The 9,869-nt window shown below is 46.3% G+C and overlaps 1 protein-coding gene across 8 annotated transcripts in view; it reads right to left on the reverse strand.

The window, feature by feature from the left end:
* LOC311214108 (serine/threonine-protein kinase WNK1-like) overlaps positions 1-9,562 on the reverse strand; it is a 105,098-nt gene extending 95,536 nt beyond the window's left edge. For all 8 annotated transcript variants that reach the window (XM_084294548.1, XM_084294545.1, XM_084294547.1 and 5 more), the window contains exon 1: positions 8,124-9,562. In XM_084294548.1, coding sequence (XP_084150674.1) covers positions 8,124-8,906 — 783 coding nt within the window. In that variant the 5' untranslated portion in view covers positions 8,907-9,562. The remainder of the gene's footprint in view (positions 1-8,123) is intronic.
* Positions 9,563-9,869: the final 307 nt, after the last annotated feature.

Genomic DNA, 9,869 nt, shown 5'->3' on the forward strand with positions numbered 1-9,869 from the left:
TTGTAAGTTTCTCTGCCCGAGTGATTTAGAAGGATTTAGAAGGCATTATTCTTGTGAAAAGTGCTTATCACTTTAGGTGAGCAATTCTTAAACTGAATCTGGAAGACAAAGAAAACCCCAACACAAGTACAGTTTTGACCAAGCTGCAATTTCCTTTGCCAAAAAAATAAGTATGTTAAATTGCCCGTGATTCAGGCAACGTAAAATGCAGTGCTGCTGGGAATTACCCAGGCAAATCTGGAAGCGCTTTAGAACAATCTGGATGTGCGTAATGCATGTGTCATCACCAGGTGAAAATGACAACCGAAATGATGTTCAGAAGTACGTTTAAAAATGAATCTGAATGCTTCTGCTCACTGCATTCCCTCCCATTTTGTTCTGAATTATTAAAAAAAAAAAATATTTAACAACATCTGTGATGATCTTGTCGTGAGCATCACCTTTTAGGGTAAGAGGAGAGCATCACATGACCTACGACATTATTAACACGCAGTTTGTCCTTTGTAAATTGGGAGTTCGGGAGTAGCCTGTAGGTTGTGCCCATAAAACAAGAAGTGAGCAAACTGCCTTTCTCAAAGCTGACCTCAAGTGCCTATTGCCTGAGGCCACAGATTCAATCCTCATCACCTCTCCTGCTTTCCCAAAGGGAATAATGAGGGAACTTTTTAGAACTTGCAACCAAACGCACACATGACATTTCTAAGTTTTTTGGAAATTCCTAAACATGCTGAGGAAACTACAGGTAAAGTAGAAAGAGGATGCTTGTAGTATCTTGACCATAGACATTTGAACCCTGTTTAAGTTTCGGTATATAACCTAAACTGTTCTCAAAAGCATTTAGAAGAAAGCCTTGGGGACTGCAAGCAGCCTACACAACACTTGCAAGTGCCGGTGTGAGTTGAGTCTCATTGGTTAGGACAAGAATTTTCACACCTTACTTGAAGAGACTTTCAGATGCCCCAGATTAGGTAAAAGCCCTCAACTCCTCCAAGAACTCAATTTTCAAGCAGCACAATAAATCCTGCTATTTAGAGGAGGAATTGTGTATTAAATACACTGCAGGAATGTTCTTCCAGACATTGTACATGCACATCATGATCAAGTTAAAACCATGGAATCGTTATTTAAAGTTTAAGAGTCAAGAATAGTAACTCAGTACCATCTGCTATTAAAAAAGCACATGCTCTGCCAAGAGAAAGTCTTATGCCCAGCTGCAAACTTGCATGGCATTTATTATTCCTCTTAAAGCCCAAACATTACAGCCATTATGTCTGCATTTCCCTTTTTCAACAGTTTATAGTCCTCCAGATCAAGACAAGCTTAAAAATGTGAATCTGAGGAGCGTAACATAAAAGTACTTGGCTTTTATTTCAACTCAGTTGTGATTCAGGAGAAATAGTTAGTAATCTCTGAAAAGTTGCTAGTCTTTACAGGATGTGAAAGTTTCTGAAGACATGCATGACAGGAAGCACCACGGCTGCCCCTGCTTAGCACAGGCTTTGTCACATCCAGCATGGAGAAGCCGGGTAACAGCTGGAGCTGTGCTGTTTAACAAGCCGCTGGTATGAAACAAAACAACAAAATGAGAAAGAGGACATGTGGCCCTGAGGGAAGTTACTAACCAAGAAGTACTGAAGCTGCGCTGCACCAGGCACTGCATCCATGGAGACAACCAGATCTGTTACTGCTTGTTTTATTTATTACTCTGCTAGACAGCTCTCAAAGGACCCTACACAGGATGTCTCCAGGGAGCTTTAGCAGGTTCCCTCCCCACTTTCAAAGATGGATTATGGCCCCAATATTTTCCCTTTAGCCCTCAAAAATTAGTTACAGAGCCAAGTTTTTATTTTAAGCCACAGCAGCCCAAAACAAATCTTCTTTAAGAGCATTAGTTACACAGCTCTCCAACGCACATGAACTGACAAACATGACATTTCCCTAAGAAACACTGCATTTTTCAGAAGGTACATAGCTGGTTGTAGTTACTGTCTCGCAAGCAGCCAACAATAAATTGAACCACAGCCATCCCCTAAAAGTGATATCCCTTTGAGGTAAGATTATTTTCCTAAGTAGAGGTCTCCTAACAGCTGCAGCTCCAGAATGCACTTTAAAGCTCCCTTCTCTCTTTTCAGGGTCACCTTTGTGAAGTCTGAAGGAGTCTGTCCACTGTTTAGATTTCTGCAGGTAATTAGTCTGGCTCCTTTCCCATGTCATTTATCAACTTGTCAATTGTATCAATTACAGCACAAACACTCAGGAATATGGCTGGTTTTGTTCTTTAGCTAAAGGAGGAGTTTTCAAATCTGAGACGTGAAGGCAGTAAGTACCAGTAACTTGTTCTGTGCCACAGCAGGGAAAACAGCTGCAAATAAATTTAGAGCTGATTGCAGAAGACTTCAAGCTCTCTAAATGTGCAGACTTAATGAAATCCAGTGTAACCTGAAAGTGTCATAGTTTTACAGCTTTTGCTTTCAGTGGTTTGGACTTTATTAGCTCCTCTCTTCTTAGCTCTGCAAAGCCCCAATGATATTCACAGGAATTGTCATGTACCTTCATTTATGAATATTTACAACAATCACACATCTAGCACAAGTAGTAATGAACAGGATACATTACAATGACTGTAACAGAAGCATATAACAGTTATGCTCACAGACCACTGGAGTATTTTAAACACTGATTAGAAGTACAGGGTAGGAAGAGGAGTCACAATACTGGATTAGATTCAAGTTTGAACTGTTTCAGCAACAGTTTTGTAAAATATAAAATATTCAGAACTAAAGCACAGTCACAATTGTCAAGGAATGCACATTTATTTCAGGCTGTTGACTATTCCTCCACAAGCAGAATGTAGTTGTTTTCTAGTAGCATGTCAACAGTCAGATGACTTCCAGGTTCACACTTCTCAGCTTCCTCTCTCTGCACAGAGGTTTTGATCTCGTTTTCCATTTTGTTTTAATGCAGCTACATGTGCATCACAGCTAGCATCTCTGCACTCAGGCTGGCCAGTGAGCAATATGCAATCAGCTTAAAAAAAAAAAAAGACTACAGGATGCCACAGTTATGTGATACAAGACCTTTTTTGGTTGTCAGACAAACATGCAGCTTCTGAAACATTCCCAGCTCAACCAGTTGAGAAAGCAAAGAGATTTTTTTTTTTTTAAAGAATTATTCTATCAGTAAGCTGATACTTCTCATGGTGAGCCTGCAGTCAAGTGGAGCCTCCTGAGTACAGAGGCTATACTCCGTCATTGTCTGCGCAAATAAAACTCATTTCTAAGTATAGCCGTAACTAAGAAATAAAAATGGGTAGAATTAAAACTAAAGTGTCACTAGAAGTGAAGATGTACCTCATATCTAAGCAACTTCCTGTATTTTGAGCTTAAGTTAACTTTTGCACATTGCTACAGTCAAAAAAAAATCTGACATATGGAAATATTATTCAGCACCTCACTACTTCCTGTAATAAAGAGTGACGAGCAGCTGCATTATCATTCCTACCAGACTGCACTAAGAATCTCATGGTTCACATTCAGTTATGTTTGTTCTCAACTGGTTTTCATAGCTCTTGCCTATGGAAAACTCCACTGGTAAGCCAGGACATTTCATACATGATGCTCAATCTGTAACTTACAGTCTGCAACAGAATCGTGCTTCTTGTATCCTCCACTAGTTTATTACCCAGAAGATTCATAACTAAAGGTAACCAAATTCACATTTGGCTTCCCTTCAAAGTATATCTAGCACAACATAACTCCTTGTACCATTCACCTTTCAAACTCTTTGCCTAGCTCCAGCAGCTCTGCCTTGCCTAAGGCAGCCAGCACTCGGCCTCCTTTCCCCCCCAGCAGCTCAGGCACCCAGCATTAAGCACAGCAACCTGACTAATGCTGCTCTGATGACGGAGTAGGAATGGCAGAGACATCAGCAAGATGTATTTCCTCTCGAAGAAGGGAAGGCTGGTCAGGCACCAGATACAGTTCATGAATACAAGGGACAGGAGTGATACAGCACTTACCAGACAAGCAGTGCAGTTCTACACATGCAGTTTACACCAGCAGTGTTTTCAACTAATGTAAATACCATTCTAGGAACAATTTCTAGATCATGCTTCCTTTAAAAAAGGAAACCCTGTCCAAATGAAAGAAGGCAAGACTTCAAATCCCTGACAAATACACAGTTCAAAAAAGAGCTCAATTCTCCTCCCATACTTAAGAGTTAAGTATTTGATTGACAGCACCCAGCGCAGTAATTCTGCACAAAGTTTTGCAGTCCAGCCAGTGACTGGACTGGCCTGTATTGCTCTGTGAACCAGAGGTTAGGTGACCACCTTTAGTTTAACACTGACTCAAACTGAAATAGAGCCTCAGAGAATGACACATTACGCCTAAGATTTGACTTTTATGGTCAGCTACGTGACTACCACCTTTGGCATAAGCCTATTACTTAACACAGATAATACAACAGGAAGAGGCAGCACATTTTAGCCATATTACCTGAGCTGTATAGAGGTATAAGGTGGCTCACTGCTCAGAAGTGTAACTTTTTAAAGACTGAAGAGCAACACAATTGTACAGGAAGAGATTTTAAATTAAATGGGAACAGTGGCAATAAGCACTTTTGCCTGCTTCTGCCTACTTAAAGACCATTAAAGCAGGAATCTTAACTACTACTTCACTAAATTTATGAGATGTGCTAATGACAACAGTAGGAGGCACACTTGACTCAGAATAACTAGAGCCAAGATGAACATATACAATGGGAATAAAAGTATGTTAATTCAGTGTGAGCCTTCAAATTTTCCTTGCAGCAACTGAAGCTGAGCACTGGCCCTAAGCAGTTCCTGCTGAGCTCTTCACAGCTCCGCCATGCTCCTCTCCATGCAGGGCTGTATTTCAAATTTGAATATCTGCATCCAATATTTAAACTGGGTTCAGCTACAATCTGCTAATACAGACAGCTAAATTTAAACTAGGATTGCCTGTCACTCATACCTTCCTTAGAATTTTATTAGACATCTATGAGCAACCTTTAAACACTTAATTCCTTCAAGTCAAGCCTTCCCATCTTCCTCAAATGGAGGAAAATTAAGCCTTGGCCAGGACCTCCCATGCTGAAGGCACTAACACCATAAAGCTAACCCCAAAAGTTCATTCTCTCCTATTTCCACCACAGTTCAGTACATCAAGCATAAGGGGCATTAGAGTGCCACTGAAAAGCCTGCTTTTGGATATGGAGCAATATACTCCAGGGAATCATCAACTTGGGAACCTGAGCTGCATGTGGTAAACAGCGCCCAAACTACTTTTTGGTGAGATGAATATTGACACTCTTTGGTTTTATCCTTTATCTCTAGAGAACACATACACAAAAGTTAGATCCAGTTACACTGTCCATCATTATAGTCATTCTGCCAGAGACCACTACAAGTTGTTCCACGCTGTCCTTGATCCACAAGGTTCCTACTACAAGATTTGCTCCAATGTTTAAATGCTAATTCACCTGAACTGAAAGCAGCTGGCATATTCCTGCCTTCCAAACAGCAGAGAACTTAAAGAAACTGAAGCAATCAAGGTGCGCTAGAAAAGCCTGAAAAGAACATACTTCCAGAGAACTGTGATATACCTCTATCAACTTTGGGCAAGCCCAGAGAGGGAAAACTCAACCTGCATAATCCTGCCAAGCAGCCTCATCCTGACAGCGCTACAGTTGTACTGTAGAAGGCTCTGGAGAGGTGGGATGCCTACGGATGCCTATGCTTGCTAGCATAAACCCTGGTAAGAAAAGATGCTTTATTGGTAAAGAACACACTTCAAGGCAATTAAAAATAAACACAAGTCAGTTATGGCTGCTATAATATAGCATGGAAGAGTCGTTCAAAGAAAGCAATTCACGTTTCCAACATAAAATAAACAGGCTTTGAAGGCTCACCCATCCTTGAGCCATGGCATTCTGGAAAGCCAGTATGACATTTAAGTTTGTCTATTTTTGTGAATCTAGATTTTATTTTGATACAAGTCATGCATAAGGCATTTCATCACCCTGTCAACAGTTACAGTTTTCCTAGATAAAAAGAAGAGGATGTACCCATCACACCAACAACTCCCAAGTTCCTCCTTTTATTTCTAGATGCAAACAATAAAACAGGATTTTATCTTAAAATATTCTACTAACTGTACAGTCTAGCTCCTCTGGCAAACACTTCAACAGCTATAAAACTTGTATTCATGTTTCAAAGAGGCATTTTGTATGCACTCTCCTTATGAGAGAAAAGCTACCGCCTTCAAAGTAACTTAAGCCAGAAGGTACTCTAATATACTTAGTCTCCAAGCAAAACACCAAATATTTCCCCCCTAGAAACATTTTCATTCGAGCTTTTTGCAGCCTCACTGTCACTTAAATTATTCAGTTCTTCAATCAGCTGAAAGCTCTGCTACACAGTCCCTGAAAACAAACTTCTTTATTAAGTTACTTCAAAGAAGGTGCTTCTTTAGGCAATGCTTGCATAGTACTGAAGATGCCTAGGACACTTCAGAGGTAGTGTTAGTTGAAAGCGACTGATGCCAAGCTGACATTAGTTTCTGATCAGTAAGTACGCTGTAAAGATGAAAACAGACCCAGGGGTTAAAGTCACAGAACTCCAGAACTGCAAAGATTATGATTTCAAATAAAAGTCATATCATTTTGGTGGATTACTAATCTCCTCTCAAACTGCATATGAAAAGCTTAAGCAGAGCCTAGCACTTTATTTAAAATTAATGCTCAAAGGACCACCACAGCAAGAACATAACCAGCATGTAGGAAAAGTGCATGCTGAAGGGTCTCAACGAAAACTGAAGTTGATTCTACACTCACTGACTGTGGAAATAAGGGCAACAATATAATAATCAACCAAGGTATTGCTGAAATGCTTGAGCAATCATCCAAAAGCAAGTATCAATACAAACAGAGATCTTTTAATATATTCCGTCTGTTTCACTGGAACAGACACAGAATTGCTTTTGAGGGTAACAAAGTTTTGGCCTAGTACCACACTTCACCCCACTGAGCTACCTGCTTAGAGCCTCCTCAGAACATCGTGGGATTTTGACCCAATGCTCTTTTGTCTGCCCTAAATTGCATGAGAGCACACACAATAATAAGGCCACATTACATGAGTCTCCCTATAGATTGCACTGAAGCCACCCTAAAAACAAGCGCTATCCTTTTAATTTAACACTGAGGCTTCAAAAGCCAAATACTGCACCAGGTAGTTGTTCCTGGTACTCCAGCTCTTCCCACTTCTTTTAAGGTTGTTGCACAGCAACCTGCCTCTCAGTTACACAAGCTCTGACTCGCACGAAATAAGGGTGTTCTTGTCATCATCAGGCTGGGCTTCTGCAGAACGCTGGCTCTGCTCTGGCTAGAAACTTGGTAGAAGAACAGCTTCTTACTCAGTTTAATCCACTAGTCACTTGCAAACTTTAAACTTCAGGTTTTGCAAAGCTTCAGAAAAGAGATGATTATTTTCCTCCTTGTTTTGCAAAGCTTCAGAAAAGAGATGATTGTTTTCCTCCTTGTACCTGTATTGAGCAAGAACCCTACATCTTAGAATGAAACAGTAACTTGCAAAACTAAAGGTGATGAACTACATGACTTTGGGTATATCCTAAGGTTACCTCCTACAAGGATCCCCTGCCACAGGCACAGTAAGTATCTGTGAAATTTACATGTTAATATTTTTCTAAGAAAAGCACCTAAAGAAATTGTGAAAAATTAATTCTAGCTCAAGTGGACATTTCTTTACATTGCAACAGACACATTTTTCTTCTGCCTCCCTGACGCTATGTGCAAGTATTTCTACGATCCTCCAAGTTTTATTTTGTGGGTGTAAAATATAATTTTATTTCTTATAACATTTTGCAATGTATTTTCTGAAGATAAAAAGCTAAACAAATTATTCAGACTCTGAGGAAAGGCTGCACCACCTTTCTTCCACAGGAGAGGCTCAGCTGAGGTCTGCAGCTCCCCGCCTAAGTCAAGCAGACCTCAAAAATCAATGGATTTTGTCGTTGTCAAGCATGCAGCCGAGCACCTGGGAGACGGAGCACGCTTTGGCGATGCCGAATTTTTATTTACATTACCTGTAGCTCGCACCAGGCGACTTCCACAGTGGTGTCCGTATCCAGCCCTTTGTACACGGTCTTGAAAGAGCCTCTTCCGATCTCGATGTCGAACTTGAGGAAGCGGCCGTCGGGGGAGATGCCCACCGCCTTGGTCTCCAGCTCCTCGATGTCCTCCTGCTGCGTCCTCCGCTCCTCGAACTCGCGGCTGGCAGCCGAGGCGCTGCCGGCGGCGCTGCTGGGGGGCAGCGCGGCGGCCTCGTCCTCCTCCTCTTTGGGCAGCAGCGGGGCGGCATCCTTGGCGGCGGGGGGCTCCTGCGGGCACTGTCCTTCCCCGGGGAGCGGGGCAGGCGGCGGCTGCTGCTGCAGCAGCAGCGAGCTGGGCTGGGCGGCGGCGGCGGCGATGCCGGAGGTCCGGCCGGCGCACTCGGGGGGCGACACGGAGGGAGCGGCGCTGCCTCCCGACACGGGGGCCGAGGGGGCGGCGGGCTGCAGGCTGGGCAGCTCCAAGGCCGTGGCGTTGGAGTCGCAGATGACGCTCCGGCGGAAGAAGCGGTGCTCGGTGGCGGCCGCCCCCCGGCTGTCCTTGTCCATGGTGTGGCGGCGCCGCCGGTACTCCTCGCTCCGGCCTCCGCTCCCCGCTCCGCCGCCGCCGGCCCCGCCGGCCCCGGGGGCTCCGTGCTCGGCGGCGCCCAGCTTCTCCCCGACGGAGCTGTCCGAGCTGGAGCCGTTCTTGGGCGGCGGCGGCGGCGGCGCCAGGAAGCGGGGGGCCGGGGGGCCGCTCTCGGCGGCGCCCCCCGACATGGCCGAGGGGGAAGGGGGCACGAAGGGGGAGAAGGGGGGAAGGGGGAGAGGGGCCGAGGCCGCTCAGCGAGCGGCGGGCGGGCCGGGCCGCCGCCGAGGGAGCTGCGAGGGGAGAGGAGGAGGAAGAGGAGGAGGAGGAGGGCCCCGGGGGCTCCTCACGGCGGGGCTGGGAGGCGGCGGGGTGCGGCCCCGCTCAGCGCCGGCATCCATCGTGCGGCGGGGCGCCGGGCAGCGGGGCCGACATGGGGCACCGGGGGCGAAAAAAGGGGGAAGGGGAGGTGGGGAGGAAAAAAAAAAAAAAAAAAAAAAAAAAAAAAAGAAAAACACAAAAAAACCCCGAGCCGCGGGGCTCAGCCCCGCCTCGCAGCGGCGCCCATGGCGGCCGCGGCCTCCGCCCGCCGCTCCGCAGCCTCCGCCCGCGCCAGGCCGCGCTCCACAACGGCGGCGGCCTCGCGGGGAGCCCCGAGACGAGCCCGGGGCCGAGCCCGGAGCCCTCCCGCTCTCCTCCTCCTCCTTCCTCCTCCTCCTCCTCCTCCTCCTCCCGGCCCTGCCGCCCTCACCGCAGAGCCGCCCGGCCGCCGCAGGTGAGCCCCGAGCCGAGCCGAGCCGAGAGGCGGCGGGGCGCGGAGCGGAGCTGCCCCGGGGCCGTCTGGGCGCTAAATGGCGGCGGGCGCCCGGAACCGACACACGGCGGGGGGGGCGGGGCGGGAGGGAGGGGAGGGGAGCGAGGGGAGGGGAGGGAGGGGGAGCGCCGCGCCGCGCAGCCCGCCCCCTTCCGCGCCCGCTCCTTCCCTGCGGCGGAGGGTGAGAGGGGAGATGGCGGCGCTCGCCGCGCGCGGAGCTTCATGGGAGTTGTAGTTTTTTGTGCGGGGTTTGCGCATGGAAGGCCGCAAAGGGTTTTGTTGTTTTTTTTTTGGGGAGTCCCTTTGTCAGCAGGGGGAGGGAGCGGCTCACAGCTCGCCC

Source organism: Netta rufina (genome assembly GCF_964035555.1).
Source record: "Netta rufina genome assembly, chromosome: 1".
NCBI lineage: Eukaryota > Metazoa > Chordata > Aves > Anseriformes > Anatidae > Netta > Netta rufina.